Genomic DNA, 26,944 nt, shown 5'->3' on the forward strand with positions numbered 1-26,944 from the left:
CATTACAAAAAAAAGAAACCCTCATCTCAAACGATAGCAAAAATGTTCAGTCTTTTATTTAAAAACTATAAACAGTCACCCAGTAAAGTAAGCCAACCTAGAACAGACTGTTAGGTATATGTATATATAATCACACACCCTACTGACACGGCAGAAATGGTGAAGGGGCAGGGACAAACACCCCGCTCGGATGCTAACACAACAGGCAGTTTATAAATGTTACACAACACACTCAAGGAAGGGAGGACAGTCCGAGAAGCGGGGAGCCGGAATGTGGCATGGTATTAAGAATGAAAAAATAGTACAATAAAATTCCACACTATATTAAGATAGAAAAAGGGAAGGGGAGGAAAATATATGCACAGAAAAGCAAATAACACAGGAGATAACCTGTATAAAACGCCATGTATTTAAACCAATTTACAAATACAAAAAGAATCCAGTACAGGCAGAGAGGGCCTGTACAGTGACGCTTATAGTGGATACGTGTGGGAGGGAAATACCTTCAATATTTGTGTGGGGGTTTCTTTTTTCCTTTTTTTTCCTTTTTTTTGCTCTTCTACAAAATAACAAGATATATTATTCCATACTCTTTCAGCCAGCAAAATGAGTTCTACAAGTTATAATAGTACAAAAATGGGCGGGGGAGAAAGAAATCACAGTTCCACAAAAAAAACCTGTTCCCCATCCCCCTCCCTAAACTTTACAGCATCAGTACCTTTGTAGAATATTTACAAGTTCTTAAGTACATTCATCCACTGCTGAGTATAGAATCACGTCTCGTACAAGTCACCAGGGAACCAAAAAAAAAATTGAACCTATCAAGATAATGCTTCTGTCACTCCACAGAGCGAGTTCTCCAGTGGCTGCAGCGGCATGAAAGGAGATTTTTTTTTTTTACTTTATATTTATTCACAAATATTTACAAGTATTTTTTTTTTCTCATTTAATATTGGTATTTATTTCAATAATAAATAAGTGAAAATATAATCGGCTCAAGTAAGAAAACCAAAGCTATCAACTTCTAAAGGAAAAAAAAAAAAAGACAACAAACATCCATCAAGCCACACCTCTGCTGCCCCTGCTCCACCCCTGTATCTACTGAGCCCACCCACTTCCTCCCACCCAATTCCAAAAAAATACACCCCCCTCTGTCCGCCGATTCGCTCAGGAACGAGGAAACTGTGCTCATTTGGTTGAGAGTGGAGAGGCAGCTTTGTTCGGGCTAGAAGAGGAGAAAGGTGGCTTGTCTGGAAAAGTGTTGCGTGTGCGCTGGTTTCTGTGTGGCTGGTGGAAGACCCGTGGCAGTTCTTTTTTTTTTTCTTTTTGTTTTTAATAAGGTGAAGTGATTATGCACAAATCCCAACGCACAGAGAACGGAATGGAGGGAGACAAAAAAAAAAAAAAAAAAACGAACGGGGTGGAGAGAGGCATTGCCAACGTCGGCGTCTCTCGCCAGAACAAGGGCGAAAGATCAGTTTCCTGTTCGAATGTTTTTTGGGTTCAGCTGGGCTCAAGCCTGCAGTGTGTGCGTGAGTTCATAAAGGCATTTCGCGAGCGTGGTGGAGACCTCCATATTGCTGAGCGCCAGCACCGAGAGGTGGTTCTCATGCCGCTTCACCAATCTGCACACACACACAAACAAAAAAAGTCAAGCTCTCTCAGATCAACATTTTGCTTTTATTCCCCCCTTAATTGGTGATTGATGTCTGAGGATAGATAGCAAAGACTACACAATTATTTTTCATTTTTTGCAGTTATAAGAGCCTGCTTAATAGTTTAAAAATTATTAATTATAATTAATACACAGTGAAATGCAATCAAATCAAATTCATCTTAATTGTTCATCTTTTTATTTCTCAAATCTGGTCCATTAGCCAGATTCTTCTGGAACATATGAGGAGTAAAGCCAAGCACTTGATTCCTCCCAATAAGGATTTTCCACTTACGTTTGTCCACAGTCTGAATACTTGGCAATGTTCTTTAACGTTAAGGCAGCAGTTAGTCTAATGTGTTTGGTCAGTGGTCCCTCTTTATCGTCCTGAGAAAAAGAACACAAGAATAGAACAATTTTTAATCCTTTAAATTGGTCTGACTAAAAAAAAAAAAACACATTAAAGAGATTAAAGAGAAGGCGTTGAGTTACTCACAGTGAAGTCTCTGAACACAAGGTTGCGCGAGCCCCGGCGCAGGGCCATGAGAGCCGCACTCGGGTGATTCACTATCGCTTTCTGTGGCCGGGTAGGAGCCGAGCTGCTGCTTGCCGGTGGGGGAGACCTGATAAACACACACACAAATGTACATCAACACACAACACATCTAATATGTATTACTTAAGGTTGAGTCACAACTAGTGTTCATTTAGTCAGCCATTTTCAATTTTAGTTTTAGTCCGGAGATAAATGTCCCTGTTAGTTTTTATCATATTTAGTCAATCTTATCCTATTTTTGTTTAGTCAAGTTTCATTTTAGTCCAGTTTTAGTCAAAGGAACCTTTAAGTATTTTAGTCTGGTCAATGGAAACTACATTTTAGCAATAAGTATTATTAATTAACCCTACAGTCAATCTAGTCAAGCCAAAACCCTCTTTAAAAGGTTTTTCACAAATTTTTTAATTTTTTTTTATTTTTACTCATTTTCTCCCTTATTTAGTCGTGTCTAATTCCTCCCCGTCACTAGGGAGCTCCCACATTAAGGCTACTATTACCATTCAGCCGGGAGGGCCGAAGACTATCACGTTTTCTCCGAAACACATGACGCCAGCCGACTGCATCTTCTCGAACTGCTTGCTCACGGGCTGTCGGGGCGGCGTAACACACTCGGAGGACAGCGCTATCCGCTCCTTCCGCTTGCAGGAGCTCACAGACGCCCCTGATTGGCTGTAGAGCCGTGATTAATGTAGGAGCACTAAGTACCTCTCATCCCTCCCCTCTGAAAGAGCTCGGCCAATCAGCTCTCTCTAGACCACCACCTGCGAGAAGTTACAGCATCACCTGGGAATCGAACCAGCGATCTTCGGATGCTAGGGCGAGCACTTTACCGCTGCGTTTCTACCATTTCATTTTCAACAATTACAACTTCTGCATGTTCATATTTGTCCAATACAGTGTTTTGAAACTTTTTTATTTTTTATATGAATTTACACACTTGGACTGTTGTAGCTCTTATGGGTTACAGTCTTTTGCTAACCTATTAGCTTAATGTGTTTGGAAACGGTTTAACTACAAAATAAAATACATCACAAAATAATTATATTAACATGTGGTAACAATTACCACAACGAGGCTGTAAAACTGGGTGATTATTATGGTATGCCTTGACTCTTCAGGTTTGTGGTATTTTTCTCAGCGATTGTGTTTCCCCTCTTCCCTTCTCTTTCACCCAAATAAGACTGCTGTGATGACGTTAGACTTAAAGATGACTGAGTTTGTAACATCCCGTCACTGCGCATGCAAACTACTCCTGATGTGCCGTGTACTGTGACCCGGGAAATACTGCAGCTCGCGTCAAAATGAATAAACATCATATCGCAGTGAATTGGGACGAAAATTATACGTTTACAAAAATAAAGACAGGTTTTATTAGTTATGTTTTTTAAACACATTTTAGTCTCCTGTTTTTTCGTCAAGAATATTGCATGCTGATTTTGTCACCGTCACTGTTCATTGATATCTGTGACGTCTCGTTACAGTCACAGGAAAAAAGGTCGTCAACGAATATTGTTCATTGAGTCATTATTTCATCGTTGATGATCTAGTCACGACGTGCCTTCAGTATATATTTAGATTTCTAAACTTTATAAAAAGACACAACTGCAGCATTCAAGCGCAAAGCAAACAGAAGGGTTACTCACTTGGAAGGGTTGGAATTGCTGCCTTGCGTTTCCTCAAGCTTGAGTGCAGCTAGAAGTGCTTCCCTAGAGCAGTGCTTGTCCTGTGGGAGACACACCGGTTATAGCACTTCTTTCATTCCCTGATCAATATGGTTTAAACTAATAAGAGGACAAGAATGTCCAGCTGTCTGATTAATGCCTGACCTGTAGATGTGTGATAAAAGAGAGTCTCTGGCGTGTAAAGGGTTCACAGCCCTCCCACAGGCACTGGCCAGGGTAAACCTCTTTATTGCCGTGTTGCGTAGCCGCATGGTAGAACACCTGCGACGGCGTCTCAAACCACCTGAAGGTTAACACAAGATGAGAAGGTTGACATGATGATTGTACGACAAACAGGAGAATGATGCATGCCCACCCACCGGGAGTGTCTTCTACAAATGACATCGCTAGTGCACGCCCATGCATCCTATTATTCAATTCAATTTTATTTGTATAGCGCTTTTACCACTTGTCATTGTTGCAAAACAGCTTTCCACAATTAAAAGAAATGATGGAAATTTGTATGAAATGTGAAAACGCGCCTGAATCAAAATGATCAGATCGTCCCTGATGAGCAAGCCGAGGGCATCGGCGGAAAGGAAAAACTCTCCGAGATGGAGATAGGTAACAGATAGCAGAGATCGATCTGCAGTCATACTATGCGTTAGGCAGTGTGCTATAACAGGTGATGTATTTAACTTCCAGTCCTGAACTATCGAGCAATAATAATAATAAAAGTGCTATAAAGGTTTGGTCAAATTCCCATAAATGATTTAAGAGGATGTTGTGAACAGAGGAAAAACATGACGATGACGCTGATGCAAGATGACAAATAATGATCCCCCTGTGTCCCTGCCAGTGAGATAACTAGTGGACCTCTACAGGATTAAACATCATCTATACAAGCCAGTTGCTCATGAAACTACATTTAGGAGATATAGATCACATAGCAAAACGACTATATACATCATAGCAAAATGACTGAACACTAAATGTTCAGCTGTAGTCTACCACAACAAGAAGGAAGTGTACGCTTGTGGTATTATTTGGTACAACTGTGAGCCACAGTGCTAAACTTCTGACTGTTGGAAAACAATGAAAGTTAAATGTATGCGTTTTGATTTGGTATGTGGAACTCGCATGAACAGTTTAGGAGATGCAGATAGAAGAAAATTTAAGACTCGAGACAGTCATCACTTTGTGTGGCCTGTACTTCAAAGGCATTGTGACACCATGTGAAGTTCACACAACCTACGTTATTTCAGTAATAATGTCGAGTGTGTTAGTGTAGTCTAGATTTGCGCGCAGTCAATTTCTATAACAAGGTAATAAGCACATCACAGCTGCTGCTAAGGGCTGAGAATTTGTTCAATTGTCCTTCATGATGAGACAAAAGTGCTGTTATGACGTGTAAATGGGCATGCACTTGGTCATCCAAAAAGAAACCAGATTAAAACTGAAACCAAAAGCCAGATAACCAGAGCTCAGAGTAAATCTGTCTGTACCTTTTACAGGCCTGCCAGAGACATTTGAAGTTCTGTCCAGGTTTGCGGGTCTGATCCGAAGAGAGAGGACCATCACCTGGAGGAACCGAACTCTGACTGACTCCCTGTGCAGTCTGAACCGCTGGGGGCGGAGACTGGGCCAACACCGGCTGCTATAGAGGGGGAAAAAGAGAGAGTTCTTATTATAGAACTCTCTTATTGAACTCTTATCAAAATCACCTCATACTCTACCTTGTTTAAAAAAAACAAAAAATTTTAATTGACCGTTTATTACAGGCTCATTTATTAAGATGGGTACAAAGAAATTTATGCACAAATCACCGTTTGAGCATCTCCAAAATAAATAAAATCATACTGGAGGTTCATTAAAAAAAAAAAAAAAAAAAAAAAATCACAAAACGCTCCAATCCTACTCTTGCATGTGCTTGTGTGTATTTTATCAAAAATAACTGTTTTGTTGTTGTTGTTTTAGCATTATTTTAACTTAAAAAAAGAGCTAACATTTACTTCATTTCACTGGGTAAAAATCTGACCGAAACTCTGTTATAAAACTTCTCAAACAAGTCCAAACTTTACTGTCTGAAATAAAAGAATCATACTGTAAATCCATACTTGTTACTTGTCACAAGAGGATTTTTGTGATTTAACAGGTTGAAATGTGCTTCATAAAAGGTCCAATTATGTACCTTAAAATACTTTCGAAAACTTACTCCATTCATGTATTCAGGTGAAAGACACATAAGATGTCTTGGTTGGTGCCACACCTGTGCTAATGACGGTGCAGGCCGAGGACAGCCTCGGTCTCATTAGCTGATTGTCCTAATGCTGATTAATAGCGACTGGGTAAAAATCTACTCATTCAGTTATGACTTGCCATTCCTTTGGGTGCCAGTTCATGTATCAGCACATTGACTCCAAAATAAATCTTTAAACAATCTAGTGTTTCATCCGCCTGTGTCCGGGATTGGCTGTTTTTCAGCTCGAACATGTTTCTGTGCAGTGGGCACGAACCTCTGAGTGGAGTTATTTAGAAGAAACACATTTTTATGGTGATACATTATTAAAAGGTGTATTCGTTAAAAACCCTCTAATCAGACTTTTTCTCCAAACCCTGCGGGAGGATTTGTCTTAAACCCACTCATTACACACGCTTACACCAGTCTCAAGCATGTGCGTTAGAAGTAGAGGGTGCTGCTCACAATTGCTCAACACGCGCTTATGTCTTTGGAGGCATTTGAGACGATAAAACGTCTTTCTTTATAACTATTTTCACGCTGGCATCCACAGTGGCAGGAGTGAATTATTTGCCAAGTTTAAAAATCATAATTATGGTGGATAACAAAGGAACATGCCACTCAGTAAAATTTAGCTTTTTGTTTTATTTGATTAATTTTAAGTAAATTGTTAAGGTAAAACTCTTGTATTTGAAGACAAGATTTATTTCGTTTAAATGCTGCTCTGGGATTTTACGTAAAATTTTTGCTACCTTTAATCATGTTCAATTTAGTTGTGAAGCTGTTAAATAAAGATAAGATGTCCGAGTTATAACTTTATAATTTTTCATTTACAAGGTTCGAGGTCTTAAAATTGTAACAAAAACTGAAAAAAATGTAATATTAAATCCGGATATTTATAAAACCATGATGCATACAGAGCCACGATATTAATCAAATCTGCACCAAGGTATGGTAATAATATCGTACGTGATCACCACTGGTGAGTCCCATCCCTACTGATTAACATATCTCATGGCTATGGATGCAAGAATTATTTTAAATGTCAGATTCAGTGTTTGTCACAACATATGCTCAATTAAGTTAAGCTAAATTATACACTTATGGATTAATCTTCATTCTGGTTTATACACTTTGCCTCTTTATATTTACTGATTTATTGAGTGACGAACAAAAATAAGCACCTTCAAAAAAGTTAACGATATAAAAAAATGACTTTCCTGTTTATGGTGTCCTGATAAAATTAGCAGGGAAGATTATACATTTAGCTCTTGGCTTATTTTTAAATATCTATTACAATTCCATCAACTGCATATATTTCTCTTCTTTTTTTCCTCCCATAAGCACTGGTTATTCCCATTTCTACTGCAAACAGATCAACTTAAAAGGGGATTGTAACACTATCTAACCCCATGCAAACATATTGAATTCTGTAAGTGTGGAAATCTTACCCGAGTGGTGGTTTCAGGAAGCGTAGCAGGCACACTGGGTCTCTGCTGCGCTACATTTTCTATTGCTACTTTTGCTACTGTGCTTGGGTCGACACCTGCTGGGACTGCCACCATTGTTGCACTGTTGCCAGCGTTGTTGGGGTCGCTGATGGTCACTATCCTCACTCCCACCTTGTTGGGAATTCCTGAAGCATCTTCTGCTGGTCTCTTCAGGGGCCTGCTCTCAGAAGTGCCGTTAGTGGCCTGGTCTGCTCCAGAAGAATTCTGGCTGGTAGGTGTGGCTGCAGAGATGTGGTTGTGAGGTGGGTGCTGTTGCCGAAAGCCCGTCGTGTCCATGTTCTGGGCTGACGGGCCGTTGGAAATCTCAGCACTGTGACCGAAGCTTTTCGGCCCATTGGCCAGTCGTTCCAGCTGCTCTGCTTTGGCAGTGGCCTGCTGGGGTGAAAGAGAGTCAGTAAAAGTCTCGTGTACTTTCTGAGGAAGTAGCACATCCCCGTTGCCCATATGTTTGGAAGCTTTATGATTTGGAATGTTTTTGCTTGTGTGGGTACCAGTTGTGGCTTCCCCTTTTTCAAAGTCACACACCCCATTTACAAGGGGCTTTCTGGATTCGGAAAGTGAACCTCCTGACATCTGTTTGGCCGTGCCATCGTTGCCCTGTAAAGTGGGGCCATTGAGGGCCTGTGTGCCCTGCAGAGCCTCTGGCTGGCTGTTCCCTGAGTGGTATGGAGGTAGACTTGAGTCAGACTTCCTACCGTTGAGCAGCTTGGCCCCAGGTCCATCAACCACCATAGGCTGCCCATTGCTGGCTTTGGTGGAGACTTCAGTTACCAAGGAGTTCTCCATCACCTCAATCTTTCTCTCATGGATGTGAAGTCCTGTAGCATCCTTGGCTTCCTCCTCCTTTTGGCAGATGATTTTGTCACCTCGAAAAGGTGGCACGGGCGTTGTGCAAGTAGATACAGGAGGTGGTATGTGCGGGGTCAGTTGGAAACCAAGCGTGGGGGGCGACGTGTTCATGTTCAGACCAGTCTGTGAAACCAGCGGAGACGGTGTCCCCTGGCTACTAACAGCTGCGTTGGGGAAACTCGAGTTTGGCACTACCGTGAAGGTGACCTGGTTACTAGGTGTGGCCTGTAAGATGGTGGCAGGGTTGGAGGTGGAAAGTATCTGCCCTGGTAGGATTGAGATGGGCACAGTCTGTACAGCACCTGCACCCTGCAGTGAGCTTTGCATCAACTGTACGTTCAACTGTGGTGCTTGCGGAGTTCCCTGGCTACTACTGGTTACCTGGTAAACTACCTGTGGGCTAGGTGCCCTAGTGCTGGCAGGAGGAGGGACCTGTGGTGCTGGGAGAATAAGCTTACCTCCTGGTGTTGTAGGGCCACGCTTTGGAAGCAGCAATTGTTTAATCAAGCTTGATTCAGTGGAGGTAGTCTGGGCAGGGGCCATGGGTGGGGCCATGGGAGGGGTTGGTGGAGGAGGTGGTGGTGGCGGAGGAGGGGGAGGGGGAGGAGGAGGTGGTGATGTGTGGATCTGTATCTGTTGCTGCCGCTTCACAGACAGCATTTGGCTGACAGTGGGAGGAGGGCTCTGGACGGGATTTGAGGGTGAAGACAGCATCTGTGGACTGGGGCAAGAGCTGAGCTGGCCGGGTGAAGAGGCCGGTTGAGGAGACGTGGCAGGTTGACCTGAAAGTTGGATGGTCTGGGCATTCTGCATGGTTGTGGGGTTGGTCAGTACAATGTGGTGGATGGCTGGGGCAAAGGCAGGATTGGGCTGTGGATTAGGGCTGACAATGACCAAGCTCTGTTGTTGCTGCTGTTGGTGGTGTGGCTGGTGGTGTAGCGGATGCTGAAGGGGTGGCTGTGCAGGCAGGGAAGGTTTTGGGGCAATGTTCTGGAAAGTCATACGTGGTCCTTGGGCACTTTGTACGCCTGCTACGGTGAACGCCTGCCCTTCTGCCACCAATGGAGTACAAGGAGTGCTCGGGTACTGAGAAGGGTTGGCCAGTACAACAGTATCCTTCGAAGAGGCAGCCTGCTGGATCTGTGAGGCCGGAAGCTGCTGTTGCTCCAAGGGAGGGCACGCTGCCTGTACTCTTCCTGTGAGTATATGTCCCTCTGGTAATGTCTTCTGAATCAGTGTTACTGGAGTATGTGGAAGGAGAGGCTGGGGTAGAGAGGCTGCAGGGGTAATATTATTATGGTTGGCGGTGGTGGAGTGGATGGGGGCAAGGGGAGCTGTGGGGATGGAGCTCTGGATCATGGCTGTCTTTAGGATGTCGTTAGGCCGTGGAAGCATCGCTGGAGCTGCTAGGGAGAAAGGTGGTGGCGCTTGTACCGATGGGCTTGCTGGGAGCCGTGGAGCAGCGAGAGCTGACGCTGGAGCGCTGGGAGAATGAGGATGGGGCGCTCCATGCATGTTGAAGGCAACCGGTGGTGCTGCCTGGTTGGCAGTAAGGCTTGGTGCTGGTGCCCGAACAAACTGCCCACCCACACCAGGCGCCAACGCTAGCAAAGATAAACAGATAAAAATTTTGATTAAAAAAAAAAAAGAAGAAGAAGAAATAAAATACCATAGCCGAAAAGACAGCAAGACAGTGGCTTACCTGATTGGGTGTGATGCTGAGGGTCTAAGGAGGCTTCATGTTTGGGCCCTGGTACAGGGCAGGACTGCTGCTGCTGCTGGTAATACAGTTGAATGGGCAGAGGAATTGCCCTCTTCTTTACACCAACTACATGGATCTGAGCCTGAGAGTTTACTTTAGACTCTTCCATGCGTTTTACCGTGTGGTTAGGAAATATGGTCCTGTTACCAACAAAAGAATCCGTTCATAACTATTTCACCACATACACATTAGAATACATTGACTTTTACTTAACCCAAGAGAAAACTGCATGCACACACCTTAAACATTTGTAGAAACCATTGGATGTAAGAACACCACCACGTGACAGCTTGCTGCAGTTTGCCAGGTAGTCGGAGTACATCTCAGATCGAGAAACAGAGCCTTCTGCATGCACCTCGTAATAAGCATTTAGCCTGGTATATATACGAAAGAGAGAGAGAGGAAGAGAGAGAGAGAGAATGTAATACACAACCCATGTACCACAAAACAATCCTGACAATTGAACGTCCTGGTAAAATTAGGATGCATTAATGAACGATCTAGACAGATAATCAAATCCAATATAATCACACATGAACAAGTGCTTCAAAACTAATTCTATCCACATTTTGCTCTATCGCGTGAAAAGGGTTTCCTTAATAAACAGTGAACTTTAAGCTCTAAAAAATAAATAAGCTAACATTTAAAAATATAAACTATTTTACTTGAATTATTTCACCCATCTTCAGTTCAAATAAATTAACTTACTTAAATTAGGAAACTATTAAACAAAAAGAAGAAGAAGAAGAAGAAGAAGGAAAGATTTACAATTGAGAAGCAAACTTTTCTCCATCCATCTCTACAATGCCAGGTGGCGGGTTATTCTGGACAGGAACTCTTGTCACTAGAAAATCAGAGGACATAAAAGGTTAGATGTAGTGCAAGAGCAAACATTAGCAGGATAAAGACATTGTTTAGCTTTGCATTTTAACATGGTTTGCATTGTTTTATAATCTAAATGCTGAATCTGTGTAATGTTTCCTATGAACATTAGAGGGCAGTGATGAGACAGGATATATAAATAACAGGTTTATTACTACTGCCAATTACTTCCTATCTAAGAGGAAGAGAGATGCATGTGCTCTGAATTACTAATCAGACAGAGCACAAGCTTAATGCACAATCTACTTATTAAGAAGAGACAGAAACTAGTACCCGTTGTTTAATTAAAATCGATGTTAATATGCAATTGTCAGAAACCTGTTTGCAGTTTATTCTATAAATCCTGAAATACACGAGACAGATGATCAGAGGCTCTTACCCGCTGCAGGTGCACCTTGCACAGGAGGAGGTACGTTCTCAACGAGCTGCGGCCGTACCTCTGCCACCTGGCTGTTTGTGCTCTGGTGCTCAATCAGTTTAATGGTCATTAGAGCTTCAGGTCCAAACGTGTGCAAATCAACCGACACTAGACGTACCAGCAGATCTGAAAAAATAAAAATAAAAACACACAAATAAATAACTAAATACAGATACATACATGATATTTCAATGATCCCCAATTTGTAATTTATTTCTACTTTTATATTCATACTTGTGCTCTCCATGTCTTTGGCTTCTATACCAAAGCATTATTGCCTCTGTATAGAAAGCCCGTTGAAGGTTGCATACCTATACTCCTGTCGACAGAGGAGATTTTGGAACAAGTGATTTCTCCGAGTTCTGTCAATTGATAAAGCACCTCCAGGGCAGAGATAACAAGCATAATGTCCGGCAGGGTAAGCAGGGTGATCACCTCCCGGTACAACTCCTGGTCCACATATTCGCAGATCAGAACACCGTTATCCTCCGCTTTACTTAGGTTGGCCATGATCTCCATGGCTACAGAGAGAGCGAGAAAGAAAAACAGACAGATGTCATGGTTGTGTGAGCAACAATCTGCAACATATCGTGGTGGATGTTGTCTAGATTCACACATCATAACTGTAGATAAAAATATACATATTTAAAGCTACAGTACGAGATATACTAGGTACGTTTGTCAGACCAGGACTTCTGATTGTCCAGAATAACAGAACTTAGTAAAAACGACCTTTTTTTCCCCCTCTATTTAATCTCCTGCTACATTAATGCACTTGTCCCAGTATTATTAATGCTTAGACACCATCAAGGTAGAAAGAGCGCCCTGATCGGAATGCCTGATCAGGTCTAAAACTCTGGCCTCCCATGAACTCCTTTATCGGCCTAATCATGTGAAAATGCCTTGGGGCCAGGTCAGAACTGTGGCAGTAACTCCTAGCCAAGTTCCTGCAATGTGCAAGTAATGTCCATGAATAATTGTGTGTACAGTTCCAACAGACAGATGTGTCCCTTCCGTAAGTTAGCGACAAGGCAAGAGACAATTTTCAACAATCAGGCACTCCACTCAAGAGACTGCAATGGGCTACGAGCAACCTTGGCTGGGACCGTCATATTCACGGTCATACAGCCTTCTTTAAAATGTTTGTATCATCAATGTTTAACTGCAGCTAAAATTCTTATCACCATACTGTGTTTGAAGTCTTCTGTATACGTCAACCTTAATTCACATACATTTTATCACAACACCCAGTTTTATTTAAACACCCCCTCATATTTTGTTAAAAATGAAAAGCATTGCCATCTCCTATCTCATTGAGCTCACTCTGAGAAGTCTGTATTATGTGTTCCTGCTAACAATTTCCAGCTTTTAGCTAACAGGTGTTTTGGAGTCTGAACTTTTATGACCGGGAGGAAAAAACAATGGATGTTTCCATTCAAGCTCTGGTGTGTGTGTGTGTGTGTGTGTGTGGATTTCAACCACACATCTGGGTCTTTTAGCATTTAGAGTTAGACAAAATACAGGAAGTACTTGTCATACTGCTTGTGTAACATGTGTATGTAGTGATTCTAACCGCAGTTGAAACGGTGCTTCCCCTACAATCAAAGATTGTAAACCATGACTACACAACAGGCCTTATTTTTTATTTAATCCCATCCAAGGTACATTCAGAAGGTAATCATTTTTTGTTTGGGAATCTTGGTCAAGTGCCTCTCTCTCTCTCACTGTCTCCTCTCTGCTTCAATCTGATTCGCTTCTGATGGCTCTGGTAAGAAAAACAACAAACTCACATAGCTTTGAGTGGAAAGCTAGTGTGCTAGCGTGTATAATCCATTGTCACACAAACCATTGGGGTTGGAGAGCAATTTGGAATTCAGCCTTTAGCACTATTAAGTTAAGCACTATTTACAGGTATGCTCAAAAACTTGCACACCCTGAATTTTTTTTTAATCATCACTTATTTGGAATTTATGACTGAAAATGCAAAATATTTTCCCCCCATTTAAGAATAGTTGTCACATGAAGTTATTAATTATCACATAGTTGTTTGTGATTAGTGTCTGTGCATAAAGAGTCAGTGAGTGTCTCAGCTCATGAGGTGTTGCACTGACTTGGACATGTGGTTCATGCAAAACAACCAAAGAACGTACAGAAACTGGAGGCATTTTTTCAAGAAGAACGAGCAACTTTACCACCTGAGAGACTTAAAGACCTCGTGCACAAGTATGACAAACGTCTGCATGCCAATATTGATGCTAAAGGGGGCCATACAGGATACTAATAACTAAAAAGGTATTAAATATTTTCTCATTTTCTTTACTGTCAACATGTTTTGTTTGATGATTGCAACACTGTTATGCCTTACATATGGCCTTGAGTCCTATAAAAAATAAAATTAATTAGTTTTGCCTTCTCAATCATGTTTTCTTATTTATAAAGTACACATCTTGCTAATTCTCCCAAGGTATTCAAACATTTGAGCACAACTGTAGCTTTAAAGCCATAAATAAAAGCCAACAGATGGTTTAGAGAAATTTCTGAACGACTTGTCTTTAAGACGACAAAACAGTATCAGATGCGTTTTCTTGTTTAAAATGACTGTGACTGGTTTTGAATGTGGGTTTTTGCCAGGCAGCTGCTCTCTCCTCAGTACTGCGTACCGTAACGACCTACTCTTTTATCCACGACGCGACCAACAGAACTTTGTCGTTCGGCTGTTTCCTTTCAGGGGTCGCCACAGGGAATCATCTAACCCAATCCTCTGCATCCTCTTCTCTCACACAAACTACCTTCATGTCCTCTCACTGCATCCAGAACTTTTGGTCCTTCTTTTCCTGGCAGTTCCAACCTCAGCATCCTTCTACCAATGCATTCAACAATCTCTTCTCTGAACATGTCCAAACCACCTCAACCTGAACTCACAATTTTTACCTCTATCTAGTTTTGTGAGGAAAAAAAATAAAAATAATAAAAATAATAATAATAATAATAATAAACACTCAGCTTTTTTTGGTTTTAAGTCTACTTTGTTTACTTGGTCTTACCCCTCATTTTTAAAAAGCGGTCCCTTGACATCAGACATTTGGTAATTGTGTGGAACATTAGGTGTGTTGTTCGAAAGTCCACTGGATCCAGCTGAAGCTGTAAAAGAGAAAAAGCATTTTCAAAACACACACTCTTACATGACACTATAGATATCGTTATATCTAAAATAATAATGTTTCAGCAAAATTTGAACCGCCTGCTTAATGTCCAAGGCGCAAAAATACACAAATAAATATAAAATCTGGTGAGAGACGAGAGGAGATCTCTCAGTTAGAGGACAGATGAAAAAGTGGCATCTGACCTCGCCTGCTACGTTGGCCAGAGTGTCGAGGCCCAGCTGCCGCAGCGAGATGAAAGTGCAGTGTGCACAGAGGAGGAGGAAACGCAGACATGTGCGGTTCATCGCCAGCTGCTTGACGTTGGTCTCCTCGAAGGACAGGTTCCTAAGGATGATGGCGACTTGCAGGACGCGCTGCCCCTCCACATCAGAGATGCCCATGTTTCTGTGAGGGTGAAACAGCAGAGCCTGCACGACTCTCTGCTCCGTGCCATCTGGAGGGAATAAAAGACCCAAAGGGCCCGTATCTGTTTACACCTAGACTCTAATAAACCCAGCCTAGAGTTCTTACTCTGTCTTCATAAAATATACACAATCTCTATATTTTCATGAACTCAAGTTGTGTGCAAATGTTTGTGCAAACTGCATTATGTTCATCTATAAAGTGCAAAGCATCCTCTTGTCACAGCACATTTGCATGTAGGGACACCAACACATACCACTCCACATACGATAAAGCTCACTGAGAGCATGAAATTGACAAACAATCAGAAGTGCAGCGTTAGTTTTGACTCATTCTATCGCAATTCGGCACAGACAGAACGACCAAACGTCGACTTAAACTTCAGCTGTGACATTTATTTCAATTCAGGTATTTATTTTTTTAACTTGTTGAAATTTTATTGTAATTAAGTGAATCAATGGGTTAATTGTTTTTATTTAGATTCATTTTGCCATTTTTAAATAATTCAGGGTAAATTTTTCCAAATCTTAAATGGTTTTAAAATTGACAGTTCTTTTAAAAACACATCACAGCAGAAATTAAAACCGGCATCTGAAAACACTCGTTTAAGTTTTGTTTGAAACAGAAGACGACTATTTTTTATTTATGCAACACATAAATTTAATTAATCAATCAACCACACAAGTTGAACATTTCTGTGTCTATTTGAAAGTTTTGGGAGTTCTAAAGAACTAAAAATGTGTAAGAATATTCACACAAATCAGACAGTAAACCTTAAAGCTATTAAAGTGAATAGAGCTGAAATTCGCATCGACCAAAAATCTATTTGAATCAACAGCTGATCCGCACCTCTAGTTTATACCGCGCCTTATCTTTTATCACAACTGAATGATGAGCTTTACCTGTCTGATTGTACCCTGTGCAGGAAAAAAAATACTTGTGATCTAGTTTATAAAAAGATGAATAAAAAATATATATATATTATTTAAGGAAATATAATATAGTTATACAGTTGATAGTTCCACACAATATATACATACACACTCACACCATGTATCACTGTGGCAAGCTGAAAGTTGGAGTGGAACCAGGCTTGTGATCGTGCCATCACCACAACAAAGAAACCAAAAAAACAAAGAATGAGCGAGCGTGTGTCCACCCACCTTGTGATGTGCTGCTCTTGTCTGAGATGAGATCTTTTACTTCATTGTCTTCAATAATATCTTTCCAAAACTATGAACACAGCACAAATACAGTTTATTTGCTCAGCTTAAATAAACACTGAGTTACGGATTTTTATCATATGCCTTACGTTCTTACCTTGGCAAAGTCTCGGGACGTCTTCTCCCTCCAGTCCATGCCGAATACAGCAGAAAAGCTACCTAATGCTGAGACAAACCAACAGAAACCTTTATTATTATTATTATTATTTATCCTGCCATGCTCTCTGAACTATACACCATTTGTAATGATAAACATCCAGATTAAAAGTACAGAGAGAAAGCAGCTGGTAAAGAGCAGATGAAAAGACACAAACTGCAAACAAGCGGAGAGGATCGTACAGTCGTCAAAGACTCCGGCGTGTGCCAGCAGCAGTGTGACGAGTTTGGGCTCCTTCTCTAGCTGCATGGTGTGCTTGCTCTCGTTGGACATCAGCGTACACACGTTGATGGCAAAGTCCACCTCATTAGGAAGCCCCGACAGCAGGGACAGCACCAATTTGTTGTAGTCGCATGGAGGGACGAAATCCGTCGACAGCCCGTAGCTTTGGCGGAGATAGTCTGTCGATCGAAAAATTGCACAAATCACTTTTGAGGCAGAGTAAAAGAAAGAAAAATCTACAGCAGAGAAATCACAATCATATCATTAACGTCATTATGAAGTTGTGCCAGGTAGTGTGTCCCAAGTCGCACACAAGATGACAAATCCCTGATAATTATTTTCTTTAAGGCTGCAAACAAATAATTGATGATGATAATTAACTAGTAACAATTTGCATCGTCAATTACTTGTCCTTTGTTATAGAAAGCACGCTGGGATGCGTCGTCACTTCAGTTAATCGAAACGCATTCAATGGAAACGGCACCTCGAATTTAAAACCCTCCTTTGTGAGGACGTGAGAAAGCGTAGAAGCTCCATGTAACACGCTTGTTTAATTCTCTGCATTCACTTTAAAGTTTATCAGACCTGAACATGGGTTCATACAAATGATTATAAGTCTATAAGAGAAATGACGTCAGTGCATCCTTTCACAGCATAAGCACAGTTTCAATAAATGCTACGTGAAGCCAAAAAGGGGGCGATTCACTGATTTGAGCGTTTGAGCTGATCCCACTAAATTGTAACTTTCTCCTTATTACTGTCAATCAAGTGTCCATTACTGAAATAATCTGCAAATATTTATTTTATACTCTCTACTTTTCCACATACATCAGATAATACAGATGGTTATATTGCATCTTACAGGTTTCTGTCCATGCTTTTTCTGTCGTGCCAGTTTCTTGTCTTTGATAAAAACAACTGCCTAGTCAGGGTTTCATGATCAACACCTGTATTCAGTTACCAATTAAAATATTTTAAGAGACAGACGAAGGGCAAAAATTACTCACAGCACAGGTGTAACACAAAGCACACCAGGCTGGTCTCATTTCCTTGCTAAAACATCACAATCACTGGACTAGCATTATTAACCTTGCTAAAGTACAGTCGGGAGAAATGGCTATTCATAGACCAGCATTTCCTTAAGTGTGCCGTGAAGGTGCTGCACGTGGCTCACTACAAAGACCTCACTTACAATGAAAAAAAAGCTTTCCATTGCTCATTTTAAAATTAGTGTAAGATTTTTACCATGAAAAACCTAATTTATATTTATATGATTGTTTTTTACTTATCATAAATTGGAAAAGCTGCTGAGATACCAACGACCCGAGGTTTTATAACGGATGGCAGCATTCTCAACTCTCAGAACAACTCTGTGTCTGGGAATTTCAGTAACACTGAAGCAGGCCCACTGGTTCTGGATCAGGTTCAGAGTTATCTGAAATGAACTAACTGACATAACACACACCTTGGCTAAAGGGCATGTGAAACATGCAACTTTTAATTCAGTCTGAAGGACATGCATTGAGCTAGTACTAAATAAACAATCACATTTATTTATAAATGACTAAATTAAAAACGCCAGAGACATCTTATGGTTCTAACTACATTTCTGCAGCACGAGTTGGGTTTAGCGGCGTGCTTCTACAAAATAAACCAAAATACACTGCATGCTGGATCGATTCAGGGGCAGGAGAGCTCCCTTAGGACCAGACTGAGAGCACTACACTCTGGTGATGTTTTGTTAAAGCAAACCGACTTTTTAAAATGAATAATTTTACAATAATGGGTTTTAGAACAACAACAATTGAGCTGGGTGTGATGTTCACCTGATACAGTGTGTTGCTGATAGTTGTAGGCGCACGGTATTGCCCCGATCGGAAGCGACGGTTTAGGGTTTCCGGGTTGCACCTCGTCATCATCTTCTCCAAAGTGATGGACCTTCTCATACTTCTCTAAATAGCTGAAAGAAGGAGGGAAAAAAATCATACAGAGTTAAACACTGAAACGCTTAGTTGATGAATATCTTGCTTTATTGTGTGGTGACAACTGCCCTGAGCCATGGACGTGTTTGTTATCAGGTGCACAAGTGTGGTGTGTGTGTGTGTGTGAGAGAGAGAGAGAGGAGTATTTCTCCCTCCAGTCTGTCATTCAGAGTGGACCCGTAGCCCCCAGACAGTAATGGCAGACGAACACCCTCTTCGAGCCTCGTGTTTGAAAACATACCCGCGTGTGAACGTTAATGGACGAGGCGCGGGTCTCCTTTAGGCACTGAATGAGGAGCGAGCGAGGCTCATGCATTTGCATGGAGCACTTTCACATGATCAGCAGATGGTGCAAACGTGTGGTTTATTTGGAGTGCACTTCTCAGCAGCACCTGCCAGCACCGCTAGATCGTTCGAGGAGATTCGCGCACAACCATCAATCATTCAAAACATGAAACACTTGTCTCACACATTCATGCAGCGTTTATGTTTGTTTTTCTTCCTTTTTTCAAACGTCCGCCGTCTCCGCAGCTCTCCTTATGCACACAGAATTTCTTTCTTCCATACAAAACTTTTAGTCACATGAGGGTTAGAGCTGTATTAGGCTCCACCTGATCCGAATTCTTTACCTCATTTGACTCGGGCAGCAGCGTGCTCTCTGTGTGTGTGTGTAAGTGTGTTCAGAGCAACCAGACTGCTGAAGGAATTCCTGAAGAGTAGGACAAGTGTGCATTGCATCATCATCATCATCATCATCATAATAATAATAACCGAGTTCAGGCTCGGGTCACGCGACTCGGTAGTACCGAACACTAAACACGTTGATCCTTCATGTCAGTAGCGCAGGCAGTAACTTCTGTAGGCTTTCTAATCTGCAGAAAAATCAGTCTTCTGTTTTTCTTCTTTAGAGTAAACGCACTATTTATTCCCTCTCTAAGTCTACTCCATCAATGAGACAGTCATACAAATTTTAAATCAGTGTTATGGGAATAGTACACCCACTAATGTACAAAATAACACAGCATATGTGTGTGTGACTCACCAAGGCAATCTCCTGAATGAGGTTTCCCTTCACATGCACAGCCACGGTAATCCCTCATACACTGACTAAACACTGCACCTCATACACTTAACACAAGCATCTCACTTTCGCTTTTCACACACGCGCACACACACGAGCCAACTCATACCGTTTCCTTCTCAAAATGAAGCAAGATAAACTCTTTGTCCTCTTAACTAACCATGCGGGCATGTCGTGTGCACCTATGGCCTAGTGAAAGCAGCGTATGCAAATCGGGTCTTTCCTGGAGCACAGCATTTGTTTTGTCAAGCAACGTACCTGACAGAAATTAACCTCTCCGCTGATCATGTCCTTCCCAAGACAAGCCCGGCACGTTTTCAGGTTAAAAGGCGTCTCGTTTTCTCTCAGACCCAAAAGATACATCTTATCTTTTACATCAATTAAAATCAACAGTAAATAAATAGCACACCACACACACACACACACACACACACACACACACACACCACCCCCTGCTGGAGTCAGACTGCACGGCCATGTCGTGTGGTTTTCCCCTTTAATAAAGCATGTGATACTGATAATGAGTTGATTAAATGAACTGATAAAATTTCTAACGTCTGACAGAAAGAAATCTTGATGTCCATTGTTCACCAAAACAAGAGGAAGAGCTTACAGACGAGATCATTAAAACAAAAAAAATTCTTTAACTTTATATGACCGTATGTTTGGTTCGTTTCTCTTGGACGCCTGGGTGATCCCGAAGACAATCTGGTTGAGGGCGGCTACTGAACATGGAAGATACAAGCCCGGTCATCTAATTACCAGCCAGGAATGTGTGAGAGCATCCGCTATAAGGATCTACCTACACCGTGTCTGAACCGCGGTCTAAGCTGAGCCGCTGCACAAGCTTTACGCCCCAGTACAGCCCAAAACCACATGAAGGGAGCCTACGAGCCACACTATGAAATCACAATTCTCATAAAAACAAGTAGGATTGTTTTTTTATGACCATGTGTTTCTCTAAAAAACTGAAAAAGTAAAAGTAAAACATGCTATGTCACTATTTTTAATATATGCATCAATAACTCCTGGTTGAAACTTTTACATCTCATCCATCTTTGTTTTAACAAATGCATCTTTGTTCGCCAAACAAAGTGACTGCATCAGCAAGCTAGCTTTAAGTGCAGCTGGTGTTAGAAAAGGCATACAACCTTTAATACAATTCTCTGTTTAAAGCCTGCAGAGTTATTGCCCGATTCACACAGACCAATACACCTGTTGAAACAAAGCCTTGTTTCTAGAGCTGCACAATTTTATAAATAAAAAAAATACAAATTAAATTTAAAAAACAACTCATTGTGATTATTCTGACGTATATTGCAATTGTGATTTAAACAGCATTGTTTAACTATTAAACGCAGCATGCTATGTTCAAATGTTTCTGTCCAGATCAAGTCCAAATGATCTTATTAAGAGAATGTTTGCCGAAGTTCAACTATCAACTTATAACTTCCTGACAATGTGTATATTACCTGCAATAAATTGCAACCTTTTTGTGATTAAATACCTGCTTGGGTCCATACTGCAATTACTACTCGTTTTCTCTGAATTATTTCATAACAAATAGCAAATAAAACAATGTTAACCTTCTTCAGTTCAATCATGATAACAGGTGGATAAACTTTAAAACACAACACGCCTGACAGCATCTTTAGTCCAGACGGTGAGACAAAAAGCCACATCTTAGACTTGGGTTTCTTTCAATTTCACAAAACAATATCCGTTTTTTTATCTGCTGCAATTTCTTAGTGCACTATTCGAACCCATGTTCAGATAAGTCCTTGCATTTGAGTTCACAAAACAAGATAACGGCAGATGTAAATTGTACAGTGCTCTTTGGTTAAGACCTGACCTGATTAAAATATATCATAAAAAAAAAAAAGAAAAAAACATCCTTTGCCTCTGTACGGTTAGTTTATGCAAGAGTTTCCTTTCCCTCGTTCTTACTGACACCTTTATGAAGCGGAGGATGAGTTCGGGGCAGAGAGCGACACAGCGTGTTTGTGTACTGGAGGGTAATTATGCTACACTCTAACCTACCACATGGCAGGTGCAGCCAAAACTCCCCGCACTGCCGGCACACTTTCAGCCCTGCAGGTCTCACCTCGCTCACTGGAGTGTGTTACGCAGAGACTATGGCAAACAGCCAGTCATGCATGTTTGTGTTCTTGTTTTTTCTTTTTTTTTTTTTTTATTGCACTCTACACTACATGGCACAAAGAAGTTCATAAAGCATGGGAAACAAAACAGTGAGGCAACAGGTGAGGCCGCAGGACCCGAGGGTTAGCATCGCTCTCAGGATTTTAAGATAAATATCCACCTCTACACAATAACACATCATTATAAAGGATCCTTCACCAGACAATACATTGGTGCGTGACTTAAATTCAGCTTTAGTGCCAAATCTCAACGCTCAGCGTGCCATATACACGCAGGCACGAGAATCAACCTGTAACGGACACTGCACTCAGGTTGTACACACAAAACATGCTGTGTATGCGCAGCGTAACTGGTCTGTAGTGCGAGTGTAGCAGTGTGTAGCGTCAGCCAAGTGTTGTGTAGTGGTGTGAATGTGGTTCCTGAGTAGAGAGTATATGTGCAAATCTAGAGTAAGGGCTGCGTAGTGTAACTGTAGTGCGGCTACCAAGCAAAGCACAGTTGTGTAGTTTTTGTACATTGTTGTGTTGTGTTGCGAAATGCAACTCCATAAGCACACAGCATGTAAAAGTGCTGTGTAATGCTGTATAGTACTCTGTAGTTGTTGTACCATATTGTGTACTGCGGGCAGTGTAGTGTAGTATTGTGTACTGCGAGCAGTGTAGTGTAGTATTGTGTACTGCGAGCAGTGTAGTGTAGTATTGTGTACTGCGAGCAGTGTAGTGTAGTATTGTGTACTGCGAGCAGTGTAGTGTAGTATTGTGTACTGCGAGCAGTGTAGTGTAGTATTGTGTACTGCGAGCAGTGTAGTGTAGTATTGTGTACTGCGAGCAGTGTAGTGTAGTATTGTGTACTGCGAGCAGTGTAGTGTAGTATTGTGTACTGCGAGCACAGGGTTGTGCTGTGTTATTACCATGTTGTATAGTGTAGGTGCAGCGTTCAATAACGTGGTATTATGAAGTGTTAGTACAATGTTGTGCGCTGTATGTACAGAGTTGTGTAGTGTTTGGTCATGTTAGTATAGTGTGCAGTGTTCTGCAGGATTGTGTAGTGTAAGTAGGGAGCTCTGTAGTATTGTGCTGTCACTAAACAACACTGTACTTACACTACACAGTGTTCCAACAGTGTTGTTTAGTGATGTAGTTGTGTACCGCTAGTACAATGTACAGTGTTGTAAGGCTGCGCAGTATTTTGTGGTACAAGTTGTGTAGTGCATGTACAGTGCTTAATATTGTGTGGTGCAAGTAGTGTTGGTACAGTATTGCACAATGGAAGTACAGTGTGGTTTAGTATTTATTGTGCAGAGAATACAGTGTAATCTAAGTGTTGAACTGGTTGTACTGTGTAGTGCAAGTGGAGTAATATTTAGCATTGTGCAGTGTAAATACTGTGCTGTCCAGTGCAAGAACAGGGTTGTGTAGTATAACAGTGTTGTATATCCTTGTGTAGTGTGAATATTGTATAATGCGAGTATAATGTTGTGATAGTGTAAATACAAAGTGGAGTGCAAGCACAGTATTGTGTGGTACGGATTAGTGTAAATACAGCATTGTGTCGTGTATTGTAAGTAGTGTTGTGTATTGAAAATATGTTGTGTATTGTCTAGAGTAAATACAGTATTGTGTAGTGTAGTTACAGTGTTGTGTATTGTAAATATTATGTGTTGTGTTAATACAGTATTGTGTAGTCTAGTGTTACAGTATTGTGTAGTGTAAATACGTTATTGTGTAGTGTAAATATGTTATTGTGTAGTGTAGTTACAGTATTGTGTAGTGTAGTTACAGTATTGTGTATTGGACATATGTATTCTAGTGTAAATACAGTATTGTATATTGTACATACAAGTATTGTAAATACAAGTATATAATAATATACATGTGTAGTGTTAATAGAGTTGTGTAGTCTAGTGTTAATATAGTATTGTGTATTGTAAATACAGTGTTGTGTAGTGTAGTTACAGAGTTGTGTATTGTACATATGTGTAGTGTTAATACAGTATTGTGTAGTGTAGTTACAGTGTTGTGTATTGTACATATGTGTAGTGTTAATACAGTATTGTGTAGTGTTAATATAGTATTGTGTATTGTAAATACAGTATTGTGTATTGTACATATGTAGTCTAGTGTTAATACAGTATTGTGTAGTGTTAATACAGTATTGTGTAGTGTAGTTACAGTGTTGTGTATTGTACATATGTGTAGTGTAAATACAGTATTGTGTAGTGTAGTTACAGTGTTGTGTATTGTACATATGTGTAGTGTTAATACAGTATTGTGTAGTGTAGTTACAGTGTTGTGTATTGTACATATGTGTAGTGTTAATACAGTATTGTGTAGTGTAGTTACAGTGTTGTGTATTGTACATATGTGTAGTGTAAATACAGTATTGTGTAGTGTAGTTACAGTGTTGTGTATTGTACATATGTGTAGTGTAAATACAGTATTGTGTAGTGTAGTTACAGTGTTGTGTATTGTACATATGTGTAGTGTAAATACAGTATTGTGTAGTGTAGTTACAGTGTTGTTTATTGTACATATGTGTAGTGTAAATACAGTATTGTGTATTGTAAATACAGTGTTGTGTATTGTACATATGTAGTCTAGTGTTAATACAGTATTGTGTAGTGTAGTTACAGTGTTGTGTAGTGTACATATGTGTAGTGTTAATACAGTATTGTGTAGTGTAGTTACAGTGTTGTGTATTGTACATATGTGTAGTGTAAATACAGTATTGTGTAGTGTAGTTACAGTGTTGTGTATTGTACATATGTGTAGTGTAAACACGTTATTGTGTAGCGTTGTGTAGTGCGGCTCCGCGAGCCGAGAGAGCGCGTGCACGCCGGTTCAGAAGCTGTGAGGATGTAAACACAAGCCGCGTGTGTGTGAAAGTGTGTGAGAGTGTGTGAGAGCTGGATGAGGAGGAAACTCACCGCAGGTAGTACTGCTTCAGAACAAAAGCAGCGTTCGAGCAACTCCTGGGGAAATTAAACTCTTCTCCAAGTTCCGACCACTGGTTTTTATCCGACACCTGAGAAATAAAAGGAAACACACACAGGCAGATTTACCGGGAAACTCCGTGTATAAGTCTGATCTTAAAATAAGTCGGTTCCTCTGTGAGTCTGGGCGACCCTGTGTGTGTGAGAGAGTGTGTGTTGAGCTCGGTATAGCCGGTTACCAGTCTGAATCAGGTAGCTTGCTAACCTCTTGTTAGCATTACCGGCTAACGCTACTTTTATTTCACCTTTAAACGCCGCCTCGCGCGTCCTAAGTGCACCGAGGGCTCCCGGGTCCCGGGCAGGGCAGCCCCGGTGCAGCTCAGAGCCAGCGGCGGGGGTATTTTGGCGAGTTATTTACAGTATAGAGTGAGCAGGCCCGTGTGTGTGTGTGAGGCCTACATCTCAGCCCTTAGCCTCGAAGCCCCGGCCAGCCATGGCGAATTTCCCCCACTTCCTCGAGAGAAGAGCGGGCAGAGAATTGAAGGAAGCCCCGCGGCTCGGTGATGGAGGGTAAAACCGTGCCCGCTCCGTCCGAGCCGCTCTTCACACTGCACTCTCTCACACACACACACTCACACACACTCTGCTAGAGCCGCTAACGTCCGGACTCTCGCTCGATTCAGCGCTGCACTCTTCTCTCTCACACACAACAAGCTGTACTAGCACACAGCCGGCCGATAGCGAGGCCATGATCGCCCAAACTCCACACACACACACAAAGTGCACGGTTTTAGCTCAGAGCTCGGTTTTTCCGGCACGTGCCGGGAGAGAGCGGGCTGTCGGTTAGTTTTTGTTGAATCCGGGATGCAGCTCTCACCTTCGCGAAGCCGCCTAAAGACACGACTCTGACATACAGAGCGCTCAGGTCCAGCTCCTTTCCCCCGACCACCGGGACCTTCCTAAACGGCGATCTGCGGAGAAAAAAACACTTCAGTGAGCACGGGGAAGCCCTCACGAGCCTCTCCAAACGTACCGACCCGCCTGCATGAGCGCGGTTTGAACTTATAAATGTGTATATATTTTTTGAAGAATCTCTCTCACCCTCTGCTTTGGTGAAATTGCCGCAGCTCGTCCAGGAAAGCTAGTCCTTTCCTCCGCTGCTCGGGTACATTTTTCCCCGTCGAATTTGCCATCATGTCGATCCGCAGAACCGGCCCAAACCACGCGCGCTGTCTCCCTAAGACACCGGGGAGCCCATAGTCCGGCGGCGCGCGGTCCCTCGCCACGCTGAGCGGTTTAAAAAAGTTAAAGAAATGGCAGATGGGGAGAAGAGCGCCAGCTCGCTAATAAGGTCTGTTACACATACACACACAACACAACACACACAACACACACGGCTACCAAACAGGAAAAAAAAACGAGCCCGATCCCAAGTTCACCCAAACACCCGGCTCTAAAGGCGCGCTGAAACCGTCATGGTCCAGAGACGATCGATTTCAAACGGCCGTGTTCGGGTTTGGAGTGGATCTGACAGTGTGTGTGCGCGGATCGCTCGCTCACTCGCGCGCGCGCGCACATACACACACGCTCAGTGTGTGTGAAGCGGCAGCCACTCTCTCTCAGACAAAAAGAGCCGAGAGGCCGCGGGGAGAAAAGCCTCGGCCGCACTGCAGCGCCCTCTACAGGCAGTACGGCGCAGCGCGGCTCCGGCTAACCGCGCTTCGACTGAACAATAGAGTGTGTTCGAGTTTTTCTTCTCCAAGGGCTCGTCTTTAAACTTCCGACATCCGTTAAAACGGAACAAAGTGATAACGCGGCGACCACGAGGGGGGTTGGGGGCGCGCGCGCGCACCCAGCAATGAGTATACATTACCCACCAAATAATCATCCTCAGGAATATGACGGTGTAACATTTCCTACTGGTCCACTTAAAATTAAAGTAGAAAACATAATCATATAACATTTTAAATAGTGTAAAACCTGAGTTAAATCGTATGTAGGTAATTCTTTACTGCATTTCCTTGCAATGTTTAATCTTTGCTTGAGACGATTAATATACTTTATTTATATTGTTTATATCGTCTGTATG

General features: G+C 41.8%; 1 protein-coding gene across 2 annotated transcripts; it reads right to left on the bottom strand.

The window, feature by feature from the left end:
- Positions 1-29: 29 nt before the first annotated feature.
- Positions 30-26,529, bottom strand: arid2 (AT rich interactive domain 2 (ARID, RFX-like)). Of its 2 annotated transcripts, none has more exons than XM_053479679.1 (21): positions 25,957-26,529; positions 25,733-25,826; positions 24,850-24,947; positions 18,527-18,660; positions 16,661-16,879; positions 16,419-16,486; positions 16,262-16,331; positions 14,879-15,129; positions 14,577-14,673; positions 11,844-12,053; positions 11,494-11,658; positions 11,001-11,076; positions 10,472-10,606; positions 10,173-10,372; positions 7,562-10,074; positions 5,377-5,525; positions 4,037-4,175; positions 3,854-3,933; positions 2,151-2,277; positions 1,950-2,041; positions 30-1,625 (listed from the first exon to the last, which is right to left on the bottom strand). In XM_053479679.1, the coding sequence occupies exons 1-21, from the start codon at positions 26,049-26,051 to the stop codon at positions 1,514-1,516; spliced, it is 5,124 nt and encodes a 1,707-aa protein (XP_053335654.1). In that variant the 5' UTR covers positions 26,052-26,529; the 3' UTR covers positions 30-1,513. The 2 variants fall into 2 exon arrangements, with proteins under 2 accessions (XP_053335654.1, XP_053335644.1); XM_053479669.1 differs by having other exon boundaries at positions 5,377-5,528; positions 25,957-26,527.
- Positions 26,530-26,944: the final 415 nt, after the last annotated feature.

The sequence above is a fragment of the Clarias gariepinus genome, chromosome 2 (assembly GCF_024256425.1).
Source record: "Clarias gariepinus isolate MV-2021 ecotype Netherlands chromosome 2, CGAR_prim_01v2, whole genome shotgun sequence".
In the NCBI taxonomy this organism is placed as follows: Eukaryota; Metazoa; Chordata; class Actinopteri; order Siluriformes; family Clariidae; genus Clarias; species Clarias gariepinus.

Bases quoted from the DNA above. Each gene is read 5' to 3' on its own strand.
- arid2 (XM_053479669.1), bottom strand. From the start codon at position 26,051: ATGATGGCAAATTCGACGGGGAAAAATGTACCCGAGCAGCGGAGGAAA. The intron at 5,529-7,561 runs GTAAGATTTCCA...CCCCCTCTATAG, and splicing joins TTCCTGAAACCACCACTCGG to CAGCCGGTGTTGGCCCAGTC. The intron at 2,042-2,150 runs GTGAGTAACTCA...TCTTTTTCTCAG, and splicing joins TTGTGTTCAGAGACTTCACT to GACGATAAAGAGGGACCACT.